This window comes from Gallus gallus, chromosome 34 (assembly GCF_016699485.2).
Source record: "Gallus gallus isolate bGalGal1 chromosome 34, bGalGal1.mat.broiler.GRCg7b, whole genome shotgun sequence".
Taxonomy (NCBI): Eukaryota; Metazoa; Chordata; class Aves; order Galliformes; family Phasianidae; genus Gallus; species Gallus gallus.
In genome coordinates, this window is record NC_052565.1 from 1,697,745 (window position 1) to 1,725,582 (window position 27,838).

General features: G+C 59.7%; 1 protein-coding gene and 2 long non-coding RNA genes across 3 annotated transcripts; 2 read left to right on the forward strand and 1 right to left on the reverse strand.

Annotated features, from left to right (window-relative positions):
* Positions 1-870: 870 nt before the first annotated feature.
* R3HDM2 (R3H domain containing 2) lies at positions 871-24,834 on the reverse strand. Its single transcript, XM_046905029.1, is given in 26 exon segments — positions 871-1,319; positions 3,447-3,531; positions 4,058-4,099; positions 4,101-4,159; positions 4,264-4,408; positions 5,188-5,357; positions 5,817-5,917; positions 6,164-6,318; positions 6,673-6,908; positions 7,285-7,411; positions 8,146-8,388; positions 8,876-8,965; positions 9,442-9,620; positions 9,841-10,073; positions 12,022-12,053; positions 13,721-13,816; positions 14,351-14,459; positions 15,196-15,336; positions 15,547-15,606; positions 16,224-16,302; positions 17,141-17,267; positions 18,080-18,166; positions 18,795-18,836; positions 19,018-19,216; positions 24,480-24,540; positions 24,642-24,834. Coding segments are annotated over 24 exon segments (3,153 nt in total). The 5' UTR covers positions 19,186-19,216; positions 24,480-24,540; positions 24,642-24,834; the 3' UTR covers positions 871-972.
* On the forward strand, positions 11,656-14,415 carry LOC112530954. Its single transcript, XR_003072673.3, has 2 exons — positions 11,656-14,040; positions 14,114-14,415. It is a non-coding gene; the product is annotated as an uncharacterized LOC112530954 (long non-coding RNA).
* On the forward strand, positions 22,085-27,459 carry LOC112530951. Its single transcript, XR_003072670.3, has 2 exons — positions 22,085-25,022; positions 25,133-27,459. It is a non-coding gene; the product is annotated as an uncharacterized LOC112530951 (long non-coding RNA).
* Positions 27,460-27,838: the final 379 nt, after the last annotated feature.

A 27,838-nucleotide genomic window follows, 5' to 3' on the forward strand; every position in this document is an offset into this window, starting at 1 on the left:
CTGCACCCCACAGCTGAGACCCACAGCTTTGAGCCCCACAGCCCTGCGCCCCACAACTCTGCGCCCCACAGCTCTGCACCCCACAGCCCTGCGCCCCACAGCTGAGCCCCACAGCTCTACGCCCCACAGCTCTCTGCCCCACAGCCCTGAGTCCCACAGCCCTCCGCCCCACAGCCCTGCGCCCCACAGCTCTGCGCCCCACAGCTCTGAGCCCCACATCTCTGCGCCCCACATCTCTGCGCCCCACATCTCTGCGCCCCACATCCCCGCGCTCCCTTCGGTCAGCAGCAATGAGAGGGATCACAGCTGGGTGACCCCGCGGGGCTGTGAGCATCCAAAGGGGTCTGGCAGCCCCCCCCCCCCCATTGACCAAAGCAGCCGCCCTTCCTATGGGGCAGCGGCGCCCCCGGAGCCGTCCCACTGCCTTTCCTGGAAGGAACAGAACTGAACCCCCCCCCCCAAACCCCCCCTCAAACCCCCCCCAGCAACGCAATGGGAGAGCAGCATTAAAACCACGGAGAAGTTTTCATTTCATATTCAAAAACGACCCCCTCCCCAAAGAAAACGAAAACAAAACCGTTCCCCCCCCAATGCCCCCTCCCCCCCCCCCCACCTCCCCCCCCCCCCCCCCCAAAAAAAAAGAGAAAAAAAAAAAGAAAATCATCGTCAGATTAAATAAAATGTGCAGTGAACGTTACCAACCAACAGCTGTATGTGCAGCTCAACACAGTGCTTAACAAAACAATATACACCGGGGGGGGGAAAAAGGGGGGGGGGGGGGAAAAGGGGGGGGGGGCGGCGGGCATCACTCCAAAAAAAGAACCCCCGAAGAGCTCCGTCTGTCTCTTAATGGTGTCCATATAAATATATCCGGGGGGGGGGGGATGAGGGGGGTGGGGGGGAAGGGGGGGTCCCGCAGTCCAACGCGCTCTGAGCCCCCCCCGGAGCGCCGGCGGGAGCCCCCACGGAGCCCTACTGTGAGCTGGAGCGCTCCAACAGCCGCAGGTCGTACTTCTTCTTGGCCACGCGCAGCCTGAAGCGGCTCAGGGAGTTGTTGAGGCGGACGGAGGCGCTGTGGGCCGCCGCGGGGTTGGGGAACACGGCCACCACGGTGTATAAGGCAGCGAGGTCGGCGTGCCGGCCGTTCTCCGGGGGCACCGCGTCGTCACCGGAGCCGCCTCCGTCCCCGCGCCGCCCCTGAGTCTCTTTGAGCCATTGGATTTTGGCGCCGGCCATGGAGAGCTGAGTGAAGAGTTTGTCCGCCTCCGTCCGCGTGATGCCCTCCGGGAGGTCCGTCACCTCCAGCACCCGGCCCAGCACTGCGCGACAGCGCCGTCAGAGGGCTGCGCCGCCCGGCAGCTCCGACACGGCCCTCCAACAGCCCTGCGGGGCCCCATCCCGTCCATCCCATCCCATCCCATCCCATCCCATCCCATCCCATCCCATCCCAACCCCGTCCCGTCCATCCCATCCCATCCCATCCCATCCCATCCATCGCCATCCCATCCCAACCCCGTCCCGTCCATCCCATCCCATCCCATCCCAACCCATCCCATCCCCATCCCATCCCAACCCCGTCCCGTCCATCCCATCCCATCCCATCCCAACCCATCCCATCCCCATCCCATCCCAACCCCGTCCCGTCCATCCCCATCCCATCCCAACCCAACCCCATCCATCACCATCCCAACCCTATCCCAGCCATCGCCATCGTCATCCCAACCCCATCCCATCCATCCCATCCCATCCCATCCCAACCCCGTCCCGTCCATCCCATCCCATCCCATCCCAACCCCGTCCCACCCATCGCCATCCCATCCCATCCCAACCCCATCCATCACCATCCCATCCCATCCCATCCATCCTTATCCATCTCCATCCCCATCCCATCCATCCCCATCCCATCCATCGCCATCCCAACCCCATCCCGTCCATCCCCATCCCATCCCAACCCAACCCCATCCATCACCATCCCAACCCCGTCCCATCCATCGCCATCGCCATCCCAACCCCGTCCCGTCCATCCCATCCCAACCCCATCCCATCCATCCCCATCCCATCCCAACCCCATCCATCGCCATCCCAACCCCGTCCCATCCATCCTTATCCATCACCATCCCATCCATCCCCATCCCATCCCAACCCCATCCCATCCATAGCCATCCCAACCCAACCCCATCCATCTCCATCCCATCCATCCCCATCCCAACCCCATCCCACCCATCGCCATCCCAACCCCATCCCACCCATCGCCATCCCAACCCCATCCCATCCATCCCACCCATTGCCATCCCAACCCCATCCCATCCATCGCCATCCCACCCCAACCCCATCCATTGCCATCCCAACCCCATCCCATCCATCGCCATCCCATCCCAACCCCATCCCATCCTTCGCCATCCCAACCTCACCCATCCATTGCCATCCCATCCCAACCCCGTCCCATCCATCGCCATCCCATCCCAACCCCATCCATCACCATCCCATCCCAATCCCATCCCACCCATCGCCATCCCCACCCCATCCCATCCATCCCATCCCAACCCCGTCCCGTCCTACCCATCCCAACCCCGTCCCAGCCATCCTTATCCATCTCCATCCCAACCATCCCCATCCAACTCCATCCCATCCATCCCCGTCCCGTCCATCGCCATCCCAACCCCATCCAATCCATCCCCAACCCATCCTCATTCCCATTCCATCCCCCATTCTCACCCCCATCCCCATCCCTATCCCACCATCCCACCCCCATCCCATCCCATCCCATCCCATCCCATCCCATCCCATCCCATCCCATCCCATCCCATCCAATTCCCTTCCCCATCCTCAACCCTATCCCCCCCCATTCCCCTGCTCTTCCCCATCCCCATCCCCACCCCCTCCCCCACCCACCCCCATCCCACCCCCATCCCCCCCCACACCCCCATCCCACCCCCATCCCCTTTCCCTCCCCACCCCTCCCCTCCCCCATCCCACCCCATCCCCCCACAGACACACCAGGCCCCCACACTCCCCCCGCCACGCCTCCCCGCTCCCTTTGCCTGCACCCCCTTTCCTGGCTCCTTCCCCCCCCCCCCCCGACCCCCCCAGGAGGAAGGAGTAGATCAGGCTGGGCAGGCAGGCGGTCCCTGAGCTGCCTCCTGGCTGCAGCCCGGCCCCCCCAGCGCAGGGCGGGCGGATGGATTCTTTGCTAATATTAACACAGCGCCTAACGAACACGCCAGCTGCATTGGGGGGGGGGGGGGGGGGGTGGGGGGGGGGGGGGCCCAAGAGCTGCTCTTAAAGGGCCGTGTCGGTGACAAGGACAAATGCGGAGCCCCGTGCGTTGGCCGCTCTCCCATCTGCGGGGTGCCGGGAGGGCGGGGGGGGCGCGTGGGGGCGGCAGCGCCGGCTGTGCCGTACGGAGGGGACGGGGAGGGCGGCGTCCGGCCGGCCGCTGAACTGACCTACATCGCTCGTCCCCAGGTCGGTGGATGCTGACTTGAGGGTCTGCCTCCTGCTGCGGCTGCCGGGCTTCGGCCCGCTCTGCCCCTTGGAGGAACAGAACACACCGCAGCGTGAGCAGAAATAAACGCGTGGGGGGGATGGGGGGATGGGGGGGAATGAGGGGAATGGGGGGATGGGGGGGATGGGGAGGACTGGGGGAATGGGGGGAATGGGAGGACTGGGAGGACTGGGGGGACTGGGAGGACTGGGGGACTGGGGGGACTGGGAGGACTGGGGGGACTGGGGGGACAGGGAGGACTGGGGGGACTGGGGGGACTGGGGGGACTGGGGGGACTGGGGGGACTGGGAGGACTGGGGGGACTGGGGGGACTGGGAGGACTGGGGGGAATGGGAGGATGGGGAGGACTGGGGGGACTGGGAGGACTGGGGGGACTGGGGGGATGGGGAGGACTGGGAGGACTGGGGGGACTGGGAGGACTGGGGGGACAAAGCCCAGCTCCGGGTGCTGCCACGGCCCACCGCAAAGCGAGGGGACGGAGGGGGCGTTCAGCAGCGCGGGGTGGGCTTTGGGGGCTCCCACCCCACGGCTGCGGGGTCCCGGCGGCCCTACCTGGTGTGCGCTGTAGTTGGGCTGGTTGTGGAGCAGCGGGGGGGGGACAGATGGATAAGTTGTACTGCAGCGGTTGGCCCAGCAAAGAGTACCGCCCGTCACCTGCAACGCCACGGGGACGGCTTTGCAGCTGTGCAGCCGCAGAGGTGCAGAGGAATGGAGGAGAAGGAGCGGCCCCCCCGGCGCCCGCAGCCCCCCCCCCTCACCTTGCGCTGCGCCCATGGGCCGGGGGAACTGCGTGAGGACGGGGAGGGGGCTCAGCCCCGTGCAGACACTGTTCAGGTTGGTGACGGGAGACGGCGTCGGGGATTGGGTGGGGGACGTGATGGGGCTGCTCAGCTGCGTGCTGGCCTGGGGGATGGACGGGGTCACACACCCCCAGCGCTCCTCACCACCCCCACCCCCACCCCCACCCCCGAGCCCGTCCCTCCTCCCAGCCCATCCACACGCTGGGGGGTCCCTCTCCCCCTCCAGGCTGCTCCCAAAAAACGAGCCGCCCTCCTCCCAGGCCTCCCAGTCCCCCCAGTCCTCCCAGTCCCCCCAGCCCCCCCCAGCCCCCCCCGTCCTCCCCATCCCCCCCAGTCCTCCCCGTCCCCCCAGTCCCCCCAGTCCTCCCCGTCCCCCCAGTCCCCCCAGTCCCCCCAGTCCTCCCAGTCCCCCCAGTCCTCCCAGTCCCCCCAGCCCCCCCCGTCCTCCCCATCCCCCCCCAGTCCCCTCAGTCCCCCCCCGTCCTCCCAGTCCCCCCCGTCCCCCCAGTCCTCCCCGTCCCCCCAGTCCTCCCAGTGCTCCCAGTCCTCCCTGTCCTCCCAGTCCCCCCAGTCCTCCCAGTGCTCCCCGTCCTCCCAGTGCTCCCCGTCCCTCCCATCCTCCCAGTCCCCCCAGTCCTCCCCATCCTCCCAGTCCTCCCAGTCCTCCCCGTCCCCACCCTGTCCTCCCCGTCCTCCCAGTCCCCCCCATCCCCCCAGTCCTCCCAGTCCTCCCAGTGCTCCCCATCCTCCCAGTCCCCCCAGTCATCCCCATCCCCCCCATCCCACCATCCCCCCAGTCCTCCCCAGTCCTCCCAGTCCTCCCAGTCCTCCCAGTCCTCCCAGTCCTCCCCATCCTCCCAGTCCTCCCAGTCCCCCCAGTACCTGGCCGCTGCTGTCTGGGTTGTAGAGGTCTCCCGGCTTCTGCCCCCGCTGCTCCAGGCTGTAGTACTTACAGTGGCTCCACTGCACCACAGGGGCGTTCTGGGGGGGCTGGGGGCCATTGGGTACGTTCAGCTGCATCACAACCACGCCGGGGCCTGAAGGGGACACCCCTGGGGAGAGAGGATGGCAGCCGTACGGCCCCAGCTCTGCACGCCACGGCTGCTCGCTGTGGAAGAAGCGGCAGCAACTGCAACCGATGCGCCCTTCCCTGCACCGTGAGCTCTCCTCCACCACTCCTGTCTGCTCCGGGGGGGGTTGGGGGGGTCGCAAGAGAAGCTCTCTCTGTTCTCCCAGTTTGCATCGGAGCGATGATTTGAGCCCACGGCCCCACAGCTGAGCCGCTGCCAGCAGAGGGAGTCTGCAGCCCACAGCAGCTCCCAGTGCTGCCCCTGCCCTGCCTGCCTGCTGGACTATGGGCACAGTGAGCGCGGGCCGGCCTGGAGCAGAGTCACTTTGCCGCTCAGGGAGGGCTGTGCGATAGATTGGGCTGTGAATTGGCAGCCCCTGACCCCCCCTTCCCACCCCAAACCCGATCCAAACGGCTGACCCCGAAGCGCGGCGCCTCGTACCCGAATACTGCTGCTGCATCTGCGACGGGCTGCAGGGGGAGGGAGACTGCGGCAGCTGGTACTGCTCCGAGCCGGGCGGCTGCAGGAACCCCACCGAAGGGCTGTGGAGCAGAAAGCGCTTTGCTGAGCCGCTGCTGCTGGCAGAGAAGCAGCAGCCACAGCCCCTGCATTGCATGAGAGGGGCTGGCAACCCTGGAGGAGGCCAGGAGGCTCTGCAGGGCGGCCGTGTCCGGGAACCACCGGGCATGGCAAGCTCCAGAGCTGAGCAGCACCCCCACTGCCCCCCTCCCACCATCACGGGCCGCAGGACTCGGACACAGCACCCCCCAACGCAGAGAAGCTCCTACCTGGTGCCGTTCTGCTGGGCAGTTGGGATGACGCTGTAGTAGATGGGTACGCCTCCAGTCTGAAGCCCCCCCTGGACAGACTGGCTGGCCGGCACCAGCACCGGCTGCTGGAAGGGCTGCTGGACCACACTCTGCGACTCGTTGGCCACGGGAACCTGTGCAGGGAGGAGAGGAGCAGCCCTATGGAATGAGAGGGAACGGACAGCAGGAGCTGGCCACAAAAGCTTCAAGAGCCACCAGGTGGGCGTCCCGTGCAGCCTGCAGCAATCACACCCTGCAGAGGGCAGACCCTCGCAGCTGCCCTGGGAACACAGAGCTCAGGGGAGCAGCTGAGCTCAGCCCTCTTCCCCATGAGGAACTCTCTGCAGGTTCAAATGCGTCCCCCAGCCTGGCTGGCAAGCGTGCACAACCTCCTCCAAGGTGAACGCATCTGCACTGTTAACCCCACAGCTCAGAGGAGGGCTGCAGAACTGAGGCCCTCAGCCCACTGCAAAGCAGCTGACGCCTACCTGGTACGAAGGCAGCGGGGTGTACTGCACCATCAGGCCTTGCATCTGGCTCCCCATGCCGCTCCTCTGGCTGCTGAGGAGGCTCGGGGGCTGCGTCTGCTGCACCCCCAGCACGCTCTGCATTTGGCCCCCCATGCTATTCCTCTGGCTGTTGAGGAGCCCGGGGGACTGTGCCTGCTGCACTCCCATCACGCCTTGGTACGTTTGCTGCTGGTTGGACATCATTGGCTGTAAACCTGCCAGAACAAAGTTGAGACGGAACAGCTTCCCAGCTGGCCGCAACGGACACAGCTGAGGTCCGTTCCTGCTTTGGCCCCTTCCTTTGTTAGGGAGGGAAAAGGGATTCCCTCATGGAAGGTGGAGGAAGACCCAAACGAAGCTGCTGGCAGCACCCTGCATGCTGCGTACTCAGAGGAAAGGAAAGGAGGCGGCTTTTGCAGCCAGGTCACATTTCAACTCTCCTTTGTGCAGCAGAGCCAGCAGAGAGCGGCACCTCAGGACACGGAGGAGCAGCCCAAGTGCAGGCAGTGCCTCACAGACCCTTAGAAGCCAACAGAGAGAAAGGAAAGGGGAAGGTCCCCTACTCCCTGCTGCCCCCCCCCAACCCCTTACCGGGCTGCTGGGCTTGCTGGGGGAGCTGCTGCGTGCGCTGAGAGCTGTAGGCCACTGGGTGACTGAGAGATCGGTATTGCTGGCTGGAGTTCGGGTACTGCCCGGGAGGGTAGTAAGAAACCTGAATCTAGCAAAAGCGAGGAAACACGGCGGTAAGAACCCAGCGAGTGGGATGAAGAAATCGGGACCCTCCGGGTTCCTGCAGGACCGCTTTGCTCTCACACCCGGCCCGGCTGCTGCCGAAGGAAACCAAGCGGGGCTTCGGCTCCGGGCAGAGCAGAGATCCCCAGGGAAGCACAGCCCCCCACTGCTCCTCCCAGCCTCACCCCCGAGCCCTCCCCAGCACCGCACTGCGAAGGCACTGCAGGCTCAGTCCTCACCACAGCCCGGGGGAGACGTCCCACCCCCCACTTATGGGTCCCACCCCCATCCCAGAGGTCACAAAGCCCCGCAGGACCCAAAGGAGAGCTCAGAGGTGTCAGCCCCCCGTATGGTCACTGTCTCCCTTCCACTGCGAGCCAGGAATGGCCAGAGGGCTCTCCAGGGAACCGCCGTGTGACGTGGGAGCAGAAACCATACTGTGTCTCATAGGAGCACGTGTGCACCCAGTGCTCTGACTGCTGCCCATTGCTCCATCACAAATGAGCAGCACAAAAAGAAGGGCAGCCCCAGCAAAGTGTCCCCCCCCAGCAAAGTGTCCCCCCCAGCAAACCGTCCCCCCCCAGCAAAGTGTCCCCCCCCAGCAAAGTGTCCCCCCCAGCAAAGTGTCCCCCCCCAGCAAACCGTCCCCCCCCAGCAGCCCCCTGCCCTACAGATTTGGGTTGAGGTCCTCATCCCCTCCAGCCCCGCGCAGCTCCTTACTTGCTGGGGAGGTTGGATGTAGCCCTGGGGCTGCAGCACCTGCTGCGTGGGGACCGTGTGCCCTGAGGCTGAGTAGTTGGAGGTGGGAATGGGCTGCCCAGGGGTTGCCATGATGAATCCCGCCTGCTGAGGGTGCTGGGAGATGAGGGATGATTGGAACATGGCCGAGGAAGGATCCGGTGCTTCCGTCGAGCCCTGTCGGCTGAGGCTGATCTGCCCAAAGGGGTTGCTGAGTTCGTCAGCCTGCAGCGGGGATAAGTGAGAGGACACGTAGGCATGTAGGACAGCAGCAAACGCAACGCGGCTCCGCCGAGCACTCCTTCCCACCACCCTCTGTTACAGACCAAGAGCGTTCTGCAGGACGGGGAGCCCCGGAGCTCAGCAGACACGGGTGACATGCACAGCCCTGCAGAGGCCGGGGCGGCCCCAGCCCCGATCTGCGTCCTGCAGGGCACTTCACACCATGCACGGGGCGCTGCTCCCAGAAAGCCAGCACGGGCTGAGCACGAACTGCAGGGCAGCCGTGGCCCCACGGCACTTCCTCAGCCTCTAAGATCAGCCCCGGGCTGCCAGAGCCTCGAGCAGCCCACGGCAACACGGGGCCTCCCTGACTCCTAAAGCCACCGTGTGCAGTGTGTGCGACACAGCCGGGTCAGCGCAAGCTCGGACAACACAAACACGGCACACAGGTAGAGCGGAGGCAGCGCACGAGAGTAAATGGGGTTTATACCATGTTGTACTGCTGGGGTGGAGAGACTGGCAAGAGGACTTGGGGGCAGGAGCTTGGAGAATACTGAACGGGCTGCAGCGCTGGGACCGGCTGAGACCAGCAGAGGAGGGAGCAGAGGGCACAGATTTGGGTGGGGAGAGGTGAGGAAGGACAGGAGGAAGGAGAGAAAGAAGGAACAACAAGGTTAGTCAACCGAGCCCGTTGCGAACACACACAGGCGGGCATTGCAGGGGTTTGGAAAGCGTGGGGAGCAGAATGGGAGAGCGTCCGCCTGTCGGGGACGGCACGGCTGCTTTGTGGAAGCTGTGCAGGCCGTGTCCACAAAGCAGTCCTCACCTGGTGTGAACGGTGACGAATTCACAAAGGCCCAAAGCAGAGATCCGTTTACTCTGGACCACCTCCGTGTCTCCCATCCCACTGCCCACCCGTGCACGGCACCGACCCCCGGCTCTCCCTGCACCCTCGCCGGGCAGAACGGAGTCCCAGCAGCCCGGCTGTGCGTTGGCTCTGCCTGCACCTCCCACCGCCTGCCCCCACCGAGCCCCGCCTGCTGTGCAGACACTCACCTGAGACATCATGTGGTTACTCATGGCTGGCTGCTGCTGGGCCGTGGGGGGAAGGCCTTGGGGCTGCGGCTGCTGGGGAGGCGGTGGTTGAGGCTGCTGGGATGCGCAGGGAAGGAGGCCGCGGCTGGGCTGCGACGAAGGGGGTTGGCTGCATGCTTCGGGGGCACCGAGAGCCAGGCCTTGAGCAGAGAGAAGCAGGAGAAAGCAGACGGTAAGTCAGTCAAACAGCTCATCCCCATCCGGGTGCTGAGCAGTCCGAAACGAAGCCGGTTTCCTTTCCTGGTCCCATTCTAACCGGGGGCACTGAGCGCAGCCCCATAGCTGGCCAACCCCCCCGACTCAACGACGGCGGGCACCGCTGCTCCCTGGCAGGAGGTGGGCAGGGAAGCCAAGCAGTACCTGCCCGGGATGCTCTGCTGGCCGTGCTGCCTTTGCTGCTCCCGATGCTGTCCCCCCGTGTCAGGATGGAGATGCCGCTGAAGCTGCTGGCTTTGGTGACGGGCGGTCGCAGGCTGCGGATGGAGCCATCTGAGTCTGTGCTGCTCCACGGCCGAGGCTCCAATGATTTGATCTCGCTCTCCGTGCTGCTCTGACGGCTGCCCGAGGCCCGGCTCAAACCGTCCCGGTTGGCCCTGTGCAGAGAAAAGTGAGTCAGGAAACGGCTCCGGGGGGAAGGGGAGGGAGCGGGACCCGCGTGTGCTGCACCCAACTGTCACAGCGGGGTGGTGACGCCGGCCAGCAGCTGGCTGTGGGGGACAGCACATTGGCACTGAGCACAGTAATCAGAGACGGCGAACAAACAGCCCGCGTCGCTGCTTCCTCAGCCGTGCACTGGGAAGACCCACACAGTTATCTCCATGTTGGTTCCTGGCCTTTTTCTCCGGCCTGGAAAAGAGGCCAGCAGGCTCACAGCACGGTCCCTTGCTAAAGCTTTCCTTGTCCCACAGCACCGGGCCTCACAGAGGCCTCAAGGTGACCAAGATCTTGCAAGATCCCCTTCTGCAGAGCTGTGTGCCGTGGCACCACTGTGCTCCCCGTGACTGCCCCCCTTCCTCTCCAGCCGGGTCTGCCTGTAAGACTTTGGAGCGCTGGCAAAGCACCCCAAGCATTAAACCCGGTTCACCAGCCCAGCTAAGGAATATCATGGGTTTATAATGGGTTCCTGGACCCTCGCTGAGGAGGAGTGGTGATGAAGGCAACGACGGCAGAGACGCCATGCTGCAGGCTGAGCCCGGCAGCTCCAAGCAGCCGTGGAGAGAAGACAGGCTGAGAAGGAACGTCCAGCTGAGGTCCGGGGCTGCCGGGAGCACACGAGAGCCAAAGAGAACCGCTCTCCTGGAAGGGCAACCGATGCGATGGCTGCACCTCCTAACAGGTGAAGGAACCGCCTGTGCAGCCTTGCAAACTCCAGAGGGCCTAAAAAGTGTCGCTGCTCATCCGGGCCCTCTCCAACCTCGACCCTGAGGATGCTCGGAGAGGTGGGGGCACTCTTTGAGGCATGTCGTGTCCTCCGTGCAGCTCAGCTGCTAACCCCGCTTCCCTGAGAACTCAGGACCTCTCAAGCTGTTATGCCACTGGGTTAGCAGCAAGCAGCTTGAGCCAGCTCTGCTGTCTCTCGTGCCCCTCTCTCCGTGAACCTCATCACAGCCTGCTTCCACGTGTCTGCCAGCAGAGAGCTCTCTGCCATCACCTCGGTGCTAACAGAGGCCGTGTAAGCAATGGAGGTGGCTGCTTTTGCTCTGAGTGCTGGGCTCTGGGGGAGCGAACTCAGGAGTTCACCAAGACATCACCTCCAAGCACAGCCACCCAGGGAGCCCCGGTCTTCTCCGGAGCTTTGTCTGCCTCTGTCCAGAGCTCCAAACGACCCTGAGGTCCACACGGCCTCCGGAACCACAGAGGAAGGAGGTTAAGAAGCTCTTTAGGGCACACGGGTCAGAAGAGCTCTCAGCACAGCGCTGCCTGCAGGTGTGGGGTGACCTCTGCTGTATGTCCACAGCAGAACTGCAAACGACACCAACACCGCAGCCAGAGGCGTAACTCCACCGCAGCATCCCCGTATCTGCGCTGAGGACACCTCGTTTTGCACTGCAGTGTTGTTCTGAGTGCAAACGGAGCCAAAACTGAGAAGCAAAGCTGTACCTCCAACACGCTTAAACCAGGGACAGCTGCAGTGCACCCCGACGCTGAGCGGTGGGGTTCTCCCACCCTTCTGGGACACAAAGAGCGCAGCGGTTGGAAAACTGCCCCGATCCTTTGGCTCTCCCCCTCCCTGCTGCCCACCGTCCCATTTGAATCGATGGATTGGCAAAAAAAAAAAAATAAAAGAGAGAGAGAGGACTCAGAAATCAACGCTGCGAAAAATCCCACTTCGGCAACGAATGGGGCAGATTTACCCAGCAGGAAAACGTGCATAAATCACACAGCGACGCCTAAAAATCTGCCTCCGTTTCTGAGGGCTATAAGCAAAGCTTTCCTTGGACATTCTGCCCGCTGCCATCAGAGAAAAGCATCATTACGGAGTCATGCAGTGCCCTGCAGACAAAGGCAGAGACACAGAGGTGTGTGCTGAGCGGTACTGACCTGCTGTCGGTGAGATATCCGTTCTGACCGGTCTGCAACCGTGGAAAAGACGCGGAGATGGGAAGGAAAGAAAAAGGGACACTTAATCACTTGGAAAGCGACAAACCCCACGCTACTTCAAAGCAAAGAAGAGCAAAGCACTAACAGTATGGGATTCAGCTGGTGCTGTGCATGAGTTGTATGGTCACTCGGGAGCTCCTGCTGAGCCTCTCGTGCTCCTGTCCCACTCGGCTCTCCATCCAACCCCCCTGGAGCCTTTGCCAGCATCTGTGAGGCCGACATCTCCCCTGGGCTTTCAAATCGGAGCCCTAAGCTCTCTATCTCAGTGCCCTGAGGAGTCCTAAGCTCTCTATTTCAGTGCCCTGAGGAGCCCTAAGCTCTCTATCTCAACGCCCTGAGGAGCCCTAAGCTCTCTATTTCAGTGCCCTGAGGAGCCCTAAGCTCTCTATCTCAGTGCCCCGAGGCAGCATCGAGGTTGCTTTGTTAGTGGGACAACCGAGACCAAACACAGAAGGGTCCTCTCTTGGTAAACGCGGGCAGTCATCAGAGCCACGTGAAAAGGCGGAGGGCTCAAAGTCAGCCCAGCATCCCGGTGACAGCCAGCCCTGCCCCTGCAGCCTGCAGCAGAGCGCCGGCTCAGGCCCTGAGCAGAGAGGAAGGGCGGCCACTCAGCACCGTGCTGGCGTGGGATGGCAGCTGCCCTCGTCCAGGACTGCAGGCAGAGCTGCTCGTTAGCGTGGCTGGATGGCTCTGGGCCTGCGTGCAACACAGCTCTGTGCCTACCAACACGAGAGCCATCCGAAGCCTTGCTGCCTCGAGAGCACTCAGTGCAGCGGCTGCCTGAACACACTCCCATTGGGACGGAGGAAAGCATCGTTCCCCAGCTACTCCAAAGCAGCAGGCAGGGAGCTGGACTTCCAACCTGACCCACAGCAGCCTGAACTGTCCCCAGTCCCATCGTACGCCTCTCGGCACAGCACAGAGAGCTGCCTCCAGCTGGCAGATAGCACTCAACACAGCAGAGCACAGCAGCCTCGCTGAGCCAGACGTGAGCACGGAGCAGAGCTCTGCCTTAGAGGAGTTCCACACAGGGAGCAGAGATTTCAAGCAAACAACAACCAAGCTGGACGCTTTGTGAGAAAGGAAATCAACCCACATCCAGCCCACAAAGGCACAGAGCCCTGCCTGACACCTGAGGGACCCCGGGCAGCCTGATGTAAGGGCTGGCAACCCTGCCCGTGGCAGGGGGGTTGGAACGAGGTGATCTTTAAGGTCCCCTCCAACCTAAGCCACTGTGTGATTGAGGGCTAGCACTGCTTGCTCGGGAGGCCAAAGCTGCAGAAATGGAGAGAAACTGGGAGAGAAGGGCACGGTTCCTGGCAGCTTCATCGATTAACTCATTCCAGACATGCCACTGCATAAGCTTATAGTACTGCTGGACAGCAAGGAGCAAACCTGCCTCCTCTGTCAGTCCCCACACTTCTACTGCCATGTGAATTTAAGGGAGTGAACGTGTGGCTCCTCTATCTCCATGTCACAGGCATCTTTGTTAGGAGCTGGAATTCACTGGTAGATACCAGGAACACTAGGAAATTCGTAGAAAAGGCAACAGTGAGATCTGACCTGTTAGGATATTCAAGGCCACCTTCTGCCCCAAGGTTCCAGGAAGACACCTGGCACGTCAGTGATCTCAGCTTACCTCTCGTGCAAATATCCGCTCCCTGGCCCGCTGGTATTCCTCCTCTCGCTCTTCTATAGATTTGCTCCTCCTCCCATCCTGCAAGGGGAGTCTGATCTGAAGGGACAAACACAGCTCAGCGGGTCAGTGGTTGCCAACGGGAGCAGAGGGTGCAGTGAGCTGCTGATACGTCTGCACAGCACTATGGGGACTGTGGGGTGCGTGCACGATGCCCGGGTGCAATAACTGCTGCCTTTAAACTGAACTCCTGGGCACCTGTGTTATGGGGGTGAACAACTGTTCTGCCTGCAAGACTGTTCTGCCCGATTCAGAGAGGACAGGTGAGGAATATGAGCAAGTATTCTGGAAGACAATCTGCTCTCGGGGGGTCAGGAGCTAAAAGCCGCTCTGCAGACAGATGCCCACGGCAAAGTCCTCCTGCTCAGTCACACGCTGTGTGCCTCACCCTCTGAGTACCACCGTGGAGCAAACAGAACCTGGTACTGATTGCAACGACCTCCTGAGTTCGGAAAGGTGAACCAAAGCGAGGGGTGATGGCGTGGTGATGTTAAGATGGGTGCTACAAAAGCAAAGAGCGCGAGGTCCTGGGTGGGGAGGGGGATCCCGGCGCCCCGTTCTGCTGTCCCTTACCTGATTATCATCCCTGTCCATGCTGGTGTCATCTCGTTTTAGGATAAACCGCTGTGGAAACTCTGCATTCTTCTCATCCTTGATGTGCTCAGAGAACCTCTGCTCGGGACTGCAGGGGGAACCAGCTCTTGTTAGGGGGTCACAACGGGGGTAGGACTGCCTCCATAAAACCACTGCCTTGCAGGGAGTGGGGCACGAATGTCCCTCTCTGACAGCAACAGAGGAACCAAACCCTCCTCTGAGAGCTAAAGAGAGCTGGAAAGGGCTTGTAGATATATAAACGTGGGGCTGGAAGTGGAGGATTCCATCTGACCCTCTGAAGAGGGAATGTGCCCTTCTTACAGAGGCATTAAATGTGGTGCAAAATCCATCCTATGAAATCCATCCCCCAGGGCTTGTGGTCTGGGAGGAAGGGAAGGGGAAGGGGAAAGGAGAAAGGGGAAAGGGGGAAGGGGAAAGGGGAGGAAAGGGAAAGGGAAAAGAAGGGGAATGGGAAGGGGAAGGAGAAGGTGAAAGGGAAGGGGAAAGAGGAAGAGGAAGGGGAAGGAGAAGGGAAGGGGAAAGGGAAAGGGGAAAGGGAAAGGGGAAAGGGAAGGGGAAGGAGAAGGGGAGGGGAAAGGGGAGGGGAGGGGAGGGAAGGGAAGGGAAGGGAAGGGAGAGGGGAAAGGGAGAGGAGAAAGGGAGAGGGGAAAGAGGAAGAGGAAGGGGAAAGGGGAAGGGGAAGGGGAAGGGGAAGGGGAAGGGGAAGGGAAAGGGAAAGCGAAAGCGAAAGCGAAAGGGAAAGGGAAAGGGAAAGGGAAAGGGAAAGGGAAAGGGAAAGGGTGTCCTCTCTCCATCCCCCTTACATTCGTGTGTTACTGGTCTTGTTGATAATGACTGCCTTCCCAGTTTGGTCAACGTTATGGTCCATGCCGAAGTAGGCAGCCACGCGGTGCAGCAGCATCCTGTGGTATGAGGTCATCTGAGGGAACTTCTTAAACTGATTGCTGAAAACATGGAAGGAAGGATCAGAGTTTAGGAGGCTTCCAAACAGATGACAATCAGACACCAAAACAGAGAGGGAAAAGGGAGAGGGCACGGACACCCTGAGCAGATCCCAGACCAGAGCACGCCAAGTGACTCGGTGTAACAGCCTCAAGTTGTGCCAGGGAACGTTTAGATCGGACATTAGGAGGAATTTCTTAATGACCACTTACTTGCTATCACTAATAAATTCCAGAATCTCCTGTTCTAACTTTAGCAGCATCATCCTATCCCTGCCAAAAAGAAAGAGAAGGGGAAAAATCACCTTTCAAGAGAGCAAAGCACAGATCCCTCTGCGTGGCACCCACCTCCCTGCAACAGCAGAAGTCACAAACAGCCCCACTGACCGAACTCCACGCAGCCCCTCCAGCAATGAACTGAAAACCTCCACATTTCTTTCCCAGCTTGGAGCTGTTTTGCTAACAGAGCCTGGCTTTTGGTCGTACCACATCTCAGCTCCGCTGCAAGGACTCCAGCTTTGCTGCTCCCGTGGCAGCATTCGGTTTGATGGTGTTTATTACTGACACAGCAGCAGCTCCTTTGGAGGTGGATATTTGATCATCATTTCCACAATGGGCTTTAAGGTGGTCGTGATTACCTCCTGCTTGCATTCAAACAAACCACTCCTCTCCTCTGCCTCTCCACAGCACACAAACACCTTTTGAGTGCCACATAAAGCCACAGACGTAGAGCTGTCACCTCCCTCTCCTCCTCCCAAAACACACGGATGCACACACACACGTGCAAACAAACACCACAGGGTCAGCCAAAGCAGCGTCGCTCACCAGGTGCTCCCTCCCTCCCTTCACTCCATCAGAAGGATTGCTTTTTTAACCAAGCAGTGACCTACCTCGGGTTTTTTTTCAGTGTATTTACTAAAAACTCATGCAAATCTATCCCAGTGGAGTCTGTATATTCCTGGCTGGAATCTGAAACAACAACAGCAGTAGAACAAATGAACAAAATGCTGCGGTACGACTTCGGGTCCAACGAGGTGTATCTCTCAGCAGTGACTCAGTGCACGCAGGAGAAGTGAGGAGGATGCCAAGGAGAGGGACCTGGAAGTCCAAGAAAGGAAACCTCGTCCCTAAAACCCGTTCAGAGCACGTTCAGGATAGGCCATGCTGTTACAGGAGGCCCTGCAAGTGCAGCGCGCCGTACTTTGGTATAAATAAGCAATGGTTGCACCTTTCATCCCACAGGCTGTCCAAACAGAGAGCCCCATGGCTCTGCTCTGCCTCTTTCCTCACACCCTTTGAACATTAGGGGTAACTGCAGGAATAAAAACCCCGCACTTGAAGCCAAAGCTGCACCAGCACAGCTGCTCTCTGCACGAGATTTAAAGGTGCAATCTGCTCACCAGATTGCATGTGCATCTTGTAGCCATTCCCGTGCCCCAAAATCAACCAGGCGGGGTTATGGGGCAGACATTCAGCTCACCTCCTTGCAACCTTTTGCTTTGGCACGTGGGGCAGGTGTGCGTTCTGAAAACCAAACCCGCACTGCAAACACCACACAGTGGGTCTCAGTTTTGCACCCGCGCATTTTAAAAGCCACTGCATCACTCCAAAGGCACCGAGAGCCTGCAAGGCTGCAATCCCACAGAGCCCTCCCCCACCCTCTGCTCCACAAAGGATGCTATAAAGGTGCTGCATTCCTGCACAGTCAGCAGCACAGATGACCCCTCTGCTCCCAATGCTACCGCTGACCCCCAGAATCCTCAAGCCAGGGAAGATAAGACCTGCTTTGTTCATAAGAGCACCTGACCTCGAGACAGCATCTTCCTCGGCGCCTTGTCTTTATTCTTTTCTTTTTCTTCTTTCTCAGCCCCATCCTTCGTGGACTTTTCCTCTTCCTTGTCAGAGGGGCAGCTAACGTGCAGCTGAATGATGTCCTGGAACAAAACACAGCCGTGGTGCTCTGAGTCACTCGGACTCAACGCTGCCGTGGTCGGAGACGTTGGCAGCATGGAAAGGCACGGGGCTGAGGCTCTGCTCTGCCCACGCTCTCCTTCCAATGAGAAGATCTGATGGGACTCAACAGCATTTGCCACTGCTGGACACCCGCCTTGCCCAGCACATACGTTACACGCTTCCCTATTGAAGGCTGATAAAATTCGATTACACTGAGGAGTGTGGTGGTGAAGGAGCTCATGCACCACCACAGCAAGACTGCCATCTAATCTGGAAAGAGAAAGGGCACGAGGGGAGCAAAAAGCCTGCGGGGTGTGATGGGAGGCTTTCGTGCAGCACAGAGCTTCCCCATGCTTCTTGTCTCCTCCTCTCCTGAGCTGCAGCTGCCCAGCAAGGCCTGCAAGCTCACCCTGCTCCATGGGAAGGAGCTGAAGACCAGAAGGTTTGTCAAAGGTGACATTGGGTAACCTGCTGCTAAAGCTCAAGTTAAAACCAACTCAAAAGCTGATCCTTCGGTTTCCTTCTGCCTTTATACAGGAGCTCCCTGACACAGCACCACAGCTTAAGCAGGTGCCCAGTGAATTGATGCAGCCGGTTCCTCGTGAGAGAAGGAAGGGCTGTGACTGTGCACATACAGGCAGTGATAACAGGGATGAGCACTCCCTTCAGAAGCAGCCTCAGGTGGGAACTCTTTGGTTCTGGGAGGTATGAGCCCAGCCTAAGATCCCAACTCGAGAAAGAAAGCAATTTTCTGGGCTCCCATACTGCGTGGCTTGTCTGCTTCTGGGCCTACCTGGGACTCCAGCAGCCCATCTACAAAGGGGCTGGACGATTCTTCACACACAGCCAAGCTCCTGACCAGCTTAAGCTTTGAATTAGACTGGAAAAGTAAAAGAGAGAGCACAGTTAAGACACCTCAGCCAGAAAGCACACGCTCGAGTTCATGCTGTCGCGCTACCAAGCCATTCGTGCAATCAGCATTAATTAAACTGCTGAAAAGGAGGACTACCAAACCAGCACCTCGCAACACACGGGAACAGGCACACATTTGGAGGCCTGGAGCGAAGCAGTTCCTTCCTGCAGCTCTCAATTCCATTCTGAACCAACCAACACTGGGGTGAGGAAGCTCACTGCCTCCATTCATGCACTCTTTGGCCTCTTCAGCCACAGCAACCCAACCCCAACCCCCCAACCTAAGAATCCAAACTACTCCCAAAGGACACAGTGAACCAAATGGTTTTATCTGAGATAGGAGCTGAGAATCGTTACTGTTCTTAATTACCAGGCTGTCATCCTGCTTACACCTACCCTGCCTGACCCGATGGCTTTGGTTATTTCGGGTAACGTAGTAGAGCTCAGTTTAAAATAAAACCTGTGCTTTCAGGGCTGCTGGCAAGTTGACTCACTTGGGTGACAAATGGGAAATAGAAACCAGTCCCATGAGATCCCAGGCAGGATCAGCCATAGGGACAGCCTGAAGAAGGAAGGGATGCTGGAATATCTCATACCTTGGCTCTTTTTCTGGCGTGGCCGTGGCCTGACGTCCGTCTCTGTAGGAAAAGGAAAGAGAAGGCAAAAAGCTTGGTGTGAGGGTGCACAGTATCAGGGCTACGGGGTGTCTGAGGCAGCACAGAGGTTCGGAAGCAGATCTCTACCTGACAGTGTGCATCTCAGGCAGAATGAGAGGAGCTCCGTGTGCCCCTCCGGGCTGCTCACCCCTTCCATGCTCACCTGAGCTTCCTGACGCACGCTGACCTCCTCCCCCCCATCCTTCTCAGCCTCCTCCTTGCTGGGTGACCTGGATACGTATTTGGTTTTGCTCACGGATTCCTCAACCACCTTTTTTTCTGTCTCCTTCATTATCTCCAGGGACTCCTGCGCCGTGTTGCTGTTTGACATCTTCAGAGCCCTACGACGCAGCGGAGGGCACCTGCCAGGAGGAGGGACAGAGTGAGTGGGGCAGAAGGGTCAGGAAGGAGAGCGTTTCATACAACCATAGAACGGCCTGGGTTGCAAAGGACCACAATGCCCATCAGTTCCAACCCCCCCTGCTATGTGCAGGGTCACCAACCACCAAACTGAGCTGCCCAGAGCCACATCCAGCCTGGCCTTGAATGCCTCCACGGATGGGGCGTCCACAGCCTCCTTGGGCAACCCGTTCCGGTGTTTCCAACTGGAGCACTAACTCTTGCACACGTAGGTTGTCATTTCTTGCAGCTCCTTTTGTGCACAACAACCCCAACCCCTGCACCTTGCGCCTGCCCATTCATCCCCCTGGATGCAGCCCCAGGTCCTTGCAGGAGCTCTGGGATTCTCAGCAGCACCCTGAAGTCATGGGCACAGCTGAACAAAGGCCCTGCGGCACACAGAGGTGCCCTGGAACTCCTCTGATGCAAAGGAGAGGCTCAGGGCAGTGCTAAGGAGCACACAGAGGAGTTCAGGAGGTGATATAAACCCAATGGCTGGAGGAGGTGTGCTCTGTCATGCACAGACAACAACCAAAAACCTGCATTCTTTCCCCAAATCGCAGCCCTGCCCTTCTTGCAGGCAGTCAGAGGCATCTCCAATGGAACACAGCCAGAGGTTGCTCTGCTTTCTCCTGGGAAACAGAGTGACACCACTGTCTTCCCTATGGCTGCTTATGGCTCAATACTACAGAAAAAAAACAGGAGCCGAGCCATCGCAGATGAAAACATAATGCTTCCTAACGAAGTTGTGTCTAATTGCATCCTCCTGATTAGCAAGCATACAGCCTGCCCGGGGCCCTGAAGTGACTGAGCAGAGCCCAGGCAGGGCAGCGTGCCTCGCTCTGCTCCCACCACCAACAGGAGGAATGGCTGTGACACATCCATTCATAAAACGGAGCCAGCTCCAAGCCGAGAACCAAAATCAGCCCTCTGGGCTCAGCCAAAGCAGCTCTCGTGGAGCTCCAATGAGGGCCAAACCGGCTGAGGGAGGGCTGCAGAGGGAATTCTGGTCCTGAGGACCACATTTGTGCAGCCACTGTTGGGGCACAGCACAGTGATAGCACTGCGAAGGGAAAGGGGGAAGCCCACACTTCAGAGGAGCTTTAGCAGAAGATCTCAGCGTTAGAAGATACAGCTGACGTTCATCAACTTGCTTTATGAATTGCTTTGGCAGAACACGGCTGAAAGCGTCAGACCTCACCAAGATTGATTAACTCCTGGCAGCTCTGCACGGGAGCTGCTCACCTCCATTAACTAATTCAACCTCAGCCCCTCTTCATGCGTGGGGACGTTGGCCATAAAACGTGCTCTGCTTTTACTGCAGCTCCTGGGGTGACTTCTGGCTGCAGGGGGCAAAGCAGGGAGGCTTCACCCCAATGCACAGCCTGCAGCACACCTGGGGAGGAGGAAGCAAACCTGAGAAGGGTGACAGCACCCTTCCCCATCACACTGCAATGCAACCTCAGCATCACGGGGGGAAACAGCACCGCTTCTCCCCCCCGCAGGTGAGGACTCAGTGCCACTGAGCAGACATTCGTGCACTGCCCCTCCTGATGAACCCTCTGCCCCCAGCAGCAGCCCCCGGAACGTCTCCTTGCATGCAAAGCTCCAAGGAGAGCTGCTGTGCACTGCCAGGGCTCCTCCACAGCGACGCCTGCAAAGAAGAGCTTTCCTTTCTGTATGAATGAATCAGCGCCGCTCCCTCAGGACAGGCGTGGGTCGCATGAGGGGGTGGCAGACATGAGCTGCAGCGACAGACAGCAGCTTGCAAAGAGGGGAAGTTCAGAGGACTCGGGGTGGGCGGCACTGAGCTGCGCTCTGCCAGGGAGGAGATGGGGAGATGACGTAGATGCAGCATCAGGGAAGCCACCGAATGTGGGTCAGAGCAGTGCCCAGCAGAGCTGCTGGAGGTGGGAGAGCTGCGTTGTGTCATTTGGGTTCGGAGGGTGGCAGTGAACGCCGAGCACTGCCTGAGGGTTGGGTGGAGGGGAACTCCATCCTCACCTTCCCCCAAAAAGGGACCAGACCAACCCGCAGCCTCAGGAGGAAGGCTGCACATTCAGGCTTCACAGTCTGCTTCAGAGACACCTCTTGACTCTCATCCCCTCGGTCTCTTCCCTGGGTTGTTTTTTTTTTCTTCTGCTTTTGCTTCCCGAGGCTCATTGCAGGAAGCATTCCATAGGGCAGAGCAGACAGATTTGCCCGAGCCACGGCTGCTGTGCTGCATTAAAGGAACACTGAGTCCCGTGCAGCAGCACCCCACTGCCAAGGAGGAGATGAACGAAGCCCCAGGAACAGCTCTTTCCATCCTCAGCCTGGTTCTAAAACACAAAGGAAGCACGCTTAAAGCCAAACCGGGTCCGATCACATGCTAAACACGGTTACAGTGCTTGGAAGACTCAGAAATAAACATCCCAAGGCGGTGACTCACTCGTGGGCAGGACAGTCCCCACATCACATCACATCACAGCAATGACGGACAGCCAGAGCCAACTCTCAGCACTGGGAGCCGGGCAAGGAAAGCTGGCCCACCTGAGGGAGGTCTGCAGGTGCAAGAGGTGGTGGGAGCCATCAACCCAGCCCGGAAGAGGGAAGAAGGAAAGCCACGGCCCACTTCTACAGCCTGAACATCTCACTTTGCCCCTCAGTGCGCGGCGTCGCTGTCAGCAGCACTAAGCAGGAACCCCCCGCACGAGGAGTGATGCTCTCCCAGCCGCGCGCTGATTGGCTCGCGGCTCAGCCAATCAGAGCCCGCGCTCCATGGCAACCGGCTCTGTCACCAGGGGCAACCGGGAGAGCCGGGGTAGCGGCGGCCGCCCTACGGAGGGACCGGGGGCGGTGAGATGCGGCGGGTGCCGACGATCCCAGCTCCGGAGCCGGGCTGCAGCGTGCTCCTCCTGCCCTGAGGGGCTGCAGGGAGCCCTCTGCCCTCTGCTTTCCCCAGGGCACAGCCGCTGGTGCAGTTTCGGGGTGCTGGAGTACGTTTCCCGGGTATACAAGGGGCTGCAAAAGGAGGCTTGGTTGTAGGACCAACAGCAGCCACGCAGCTCCTGAGATAACTCCCGAGATAGGTCCTAAGATAGGGCCTGAAATAACTCCTCAGATAGGTCATAGGATGGGTCCTAAGATAGGTCCCTCATAGGCTCCACACACCCCCCCCCCCATCTGCTCTGGGCAGCATAAGGCCCAATGAAGGGTCGCCAGCAGCAACGCTGCCCCTGAGGCCTCAGCATGGAAATAAGCACAGAGCCCTGCAAACGCCTCCCCTGATCCATGGGTGGAGAAATCCCCCCCCGCCCCGGGCTGGAAGGAGCGCACGGCTCCGTGCAAAGCCCCGCAGCCCCCACCAGGAATGCTCACACACCGCAGCGCTCTCAGCCCATGCAGGAGCTGCTCCCCAACGTTCCCCTTTGCTTTTTATCACCAGCCGAAGGGAAGGGATTCGCTCCTCGCTCCCAGACAGTTCCTATAAAGCAAACAAAGCCAAAAGCACGGAGGCCATAGGAGCACCGGACTGCACGGTGCACAAACCCGGCACTGAGTCACCGCTTTAAACCTTAATCCCCACCCCCGCGTTGCATCGAAGAGGTGAAGATGTGATGCAAAGTTTTGACTTCAGCTGGAAAGAGGGAATAAACCACCTCGCATGAAGTGGGATGCAGGGCATGCAGCCACGGACAGCCACAGGTGAGAGGAAGGAGACTCCGAAGCCCCCCCCTGAGATGCCCTGCAGACCTCCCCGGATCCAAATGGAGAGGATGGAAGAAAGGAACCGATTGCATCAACACCTCGAGGGGGGGGGGGCTGCAAAGAGGGAACGTGGATCACGCTGAAGGAGGTGGGTTTGGGCGTTCTGAAGCAGCCACCTGCAGCCCTTCTGCTCTCACTTGATTTCGGGAGCTGCACTGAAGCCACACGAGAAGCTCTCAGCCCTCGGTTATAAAAGCCAGGGGAGACAAAACCAGGCAGCAGAGGGGAGCACAGAAGGCACCGAGGTGAACTTTTCCAGCGCCGGATGGATATTTTTACAGTGCTGTAAACCCTCTGAGGGTGAGAATGAGAAATGTGGGACGGCACTCCTCTGCCTGAGCTCCCCTCTCCTGGCAGAGCTATTCCTGCACTCACCCAGGAGCAGGGAACTGCTCCCATGACGTCAAAGCAGTTTCCCAGCAACAGCGAAGGAGGGCTGTCCACCACGGGGCTTTCCTGAAAAGCGAGCATGGAATCATCCACCTACTTTCTGCAGTGTCAAGATGCGATAGGGCAGCACGGCAGTGGGACTTCTGCTAGCTCCCCTCGTGCTGCCGCGCTCCTCCAGGGCTCTCCCCGTGCTAAGCAGCAGCAGCAGCAGCAGCACTGGAAGTTGGCTGAGAGCACGGATTCCTCAGCTCAGCTCACCACGAAGCCAGCTGCAAACGCTGGGTATCGCAGCAGGGGTGACGAGCAGGAGAGGTGTTCCTGCTTAGCTGCAGCAAGAGGACCGCGGGGCTGCTGCCTGCAGGTCCTGCAGCCACAGGTGGTGGCTTCTGTTCTAAAAGAGCACTGTAAGGAGGTGAAGGGAAGGGATGCACCGGCAGGTCTGGTGCACCAAATAAGAGACCCTGCAGTGCTGTACGTGGCCCAGCGCTGGGAATAGCTCCTAGCACTGAAAATCAGATGGAGGGAACGTTCCTTCAGCAGCGGCGCGAGGAGGAGGCAAAGGGAATGGATCCAACCAAACCCAGCTGAAAAACCAAACCTGCTGCAACCAAACCCAGTTTGCAGCAAGCTTTTAGACACACCGTGGGATTAATATGAACACGCGGGTGCAAATACAGCACGAGCAGCCCTACAGAACACCAAACTGAGGGAAGCAAACTCAACCTTTCCCATGGCCAGTGAACAAGCAGCCACGTTCTGTGACGAAGCAGCCAGCTTCCATGCAGTACAGCCCCGAAAGCACAGCCCAGCACAGCAGCACGGAGCGCTGTGCCAAAGGAAAAGGAAGAGCCCAGAGGGAGCTGCACAAAGCCCAGCCCAGGCTGGGAGAGCCCACGAGGGGAACTCCTCGCTGACACAGCACGGCAGCAATCAGGGATTCCCCCGCTCCTGCAGGTGCACTCTGAGCATCACAAAAGGAAAGCTCAGTTCTGGCACCGCATCCCCAGTGGGAGCAGAGCTGAGGAGCCGTTCCATGACGGCACGGCGTTAAACGAAGCCCATCGAGCAGCAGGAATAGGCACTTACCGGAGGTGAGCGACGTCAGGTCCCCATCCCTGAACCACTTGCCTGCTGTACCTACGCTGTACTTTGCACAGTGGTGGTGGGGGGGAGATGAAAAGAGAAGCCTCGGGTCACTCCTGCTCAAGCCCCAGATATCAGGCAGCTGAGCTCTATAAAGGAACTCACCCCTGAGGCTCCGTGCTCCCCGCAGTCACCTGTCCCCTAATCCCCACACACCCTCCATTGCCACAGCTGGCTCAGGAGGAATGCTGCCGGGCTCATTTTGCTCCCTGGAAGCCCCCAACCTGCTTCCCACCCCCCTCCCCAACGATCGCAGCGCTGCGCCGAGCAGCTCCGAGGCAAAGCAGAGCCCAACTGTGGGGAGGGATGGCACAGAGCTCTGCCAATCGCCACATGCACACCCCCTCCTGCTCTCATTCAAACCCTTCAGTGGAACTGCCTCCGCAGAGCCCCGACAAGGCTTTAAAGACACAGCATCTTCCTGAGCACCGTGGGGCAGGATGCGACGGCACCGAGCACGCTTCGGAGGACCCCACGTGCATGGAGGTGGGTGATGGGCTGCCTTCCCCACTGCTCACGCAGTGCCACCACTGCTCCCAGGGGTTCACATTCTTAATGTGGTTTGGGGTTGTTTTTTTTTTTGGCTCGTTTCTTAGCGATGCAATACAGACAGGAAGCAAGAAATGCAAACGAGCCTGGAGAAGTTTCAGCTTTCCCCTGCAGAGCTGATCTCCAGCAGAGAGACGCCAGGCAGAGGGCTGAGCAGGACAGAGCACGGAACCCTGCAAGCCCACGCAGCACAGATGCACCTCCCGGCCTTCCTCCTGCAGCCACAGAGCCGCCTCGCTGCGAGGCAGCAGCACTGTGTCTCCCAGATGCAAAGAGGGAGATGGTTTCCTAAGCTGCACCTTTCTCCTGGGACGCATCTTTCTCTTTAGATGGGGACACGGCAGACCCTGGGTGGGAGGAGGAGTGTGTGGCTGCAGCCTGGGTGAGCCTCACACAGCACTGCCTTGCACACCTGGGAGTCCTCTGCTCAGGTAACGTGTGCGTGTTTACACACTCATGCATTGAGACCACGCTGTGCTTCACCCTGATGGGTTTCTGGTGAAAGAAAGCTGTGGATGTAACGCATCAGAAGGGAAAAGCCCTCAGCATCGTGGCAATGACCCGGCAGGGGCTGCAGTGCCAACGTGTGTGTCAGCCCAGGACAGGGATTCCCTGCGTGACAGACGCACACCAGGCAGCAGCAGTGTGCCCTGGGCAGGAGAGCATCGTGGGCTCGGGCTGCACCACTCACCAGAGCAGGAAACCGCCCCTGCCCTTAGAAAAGGGAAGAGAAAAAAAATCACACAGGCGAGCCTGGAACAGAGTCCTCACTGCACGTCAGCCAACAGCGCTCCTCTGCCATCCGCCACACTGCACAGGGATGGAGGAAAGCTGGGCACGCTGCAGGAAAACGGCTCCACGGACACTCAGGAGCAAAGCAGCACCTGTGGAGGCAGCGGGATCCGTGCAGCTGGGATGGACCACACGCTCTGATCCTTCTGATGGGAGCTGGTGAGAAAAGGAGACTCCTCAGCAGGGCTGGGAGTGACAGAGGAGTCCTACAGCCAACGCAGCTCTGTTATCAGGTGTGGAGAGGCCGCGATAAGGGAGCGAGGGGCAGAGCAAAGGGGAGCAACAGTGACTGCGGGGTGGAGAGTCCACCAGCAGAAGCCAACTCAGTCCTGGGCTGACGGGGATGGCAGCTCAGAGCAGGAACTCTGAATGGGCTCTGCTCTTGGACGGGAATAACCAGCTCGATGCCCCCAAGAAGTGGGATCCGAGATCCAGGAGTCGCAGCCGGCGCTGCCCACAGGATAAAGAAAACAGAGCACCATCAAATTTAATTCTAAGGGATTTTCCATTCAGCTCTGGCTCAGCTGAGGATGCACACCCATGGCAACAGCCCTTCCCTATCCCCCCCCCAGCACCCAACCCACAGATGTGTGCTGGCTGCAGCTGTGCCCCCGTGGCCCCTCCAAGCGTGACGTGCACCAGATCTGTCAATGGCTCAGGACAGACACGTGGGCAGCGATGAGCAGCGGAGGAACGTAACGAGCTCCCATTCAGCTCCAAACCCTGATAAATAATTCAGGAAGAGAAAATGCCGCAATACAGAGCGCAGCACCGTTTAAAAATAGAACGTGTGCTGCTGCTGCTGCCGCTGCTGCCAGAGGAACAGGGAGGGAGGAAAGCAGAGAGGTGGCACCAACGGAGCACGCGTTGGGTTGTTGGCCCTTCCAATTAGGAATCCCCCACTCTGGGCGTTACAGCGGCAGCAGCCAGGGCTGCCCCTGCTGGAGGAGAGCCCCGCAGCCATGCATGCATGCAAGGAAGGGAAAAGCCTCCAGGCTGTACAGCCTGCAGCAAGAGCAGCGTGGGAGCAGGGCCGGGGTGCTGGGTGGCATCCAGCCGTGCACAGCTCCAGAGCTCAGCTCCATTTGCCCCAGTGTTCCCTGCAGGGCAGAGGTGAACGCTGCCGTTCTCTCCTGAGTTGTGCCACCCTGTGTGCAAATGCTTCCACTCCGATCTCAGAGCCACCACCAGCCGTTCCGTGCCGATGAATGCTTCTGCATTGCAAAGAGCAACCTGGCACCACCAGCACCCCGTCAGGCCGAAAGCACGGAGACCAACCTGCCACCTCGTCCCCAGATCCCACCACCCCGTGCTAAAAACCTTTGTGCCAACGTAAGACCTTCACCGGCCTTAGCATGTCTGCTTGGCTTTGCGTGGTGAGAAGGAAGAACGATGAGAGACGTCGCCGACGGCATTGTGGTGTTCAAGTTTTCCCCTTCCAGACCCCCTCACATTCCCTATTTCCCAGCGGGCGCAAAGCAGCTCCGTCCCTCATTGCGTCGTGCAGCAGAACCCGCATGGACAGATGGCTGCTCCCCTCCTCGCCGGGGAGCTTCAAAAAATAACACCAAAATGACACCCATCTCTCCCTGCCTCCCCGTGATTTCAGCTGCCCGAGCATTTCTCAAGCAAGGAGCTGCCAGCAGTAAGAAAACAGCAGGTCCTCCATAAGGAAAGGCAATGCACTCTCACGCGCAGCTCATTCGGAACCCGTTAAGTCTGTAGGCAGGAGCAGATTTCGGAGAGTGTTTTGGTGCCGCCCTCCAAAATAGCCCAAAATAAAGAAATTGAAAGCAAAGGGGGGGGGGGGAGGAGGGTAAATGTAAAGGAAGAGTTGAAAGGCACCCCAAGACTGATCACCTTCACGTGTGAGCAGGGCCAAAAGCCCAGCCCTGCTTTGAACCTGATGGCGGAGGAGGAGAAGGGCAGCTTTGGGGTGAGCAGAACTTCAGCAGCTCTGA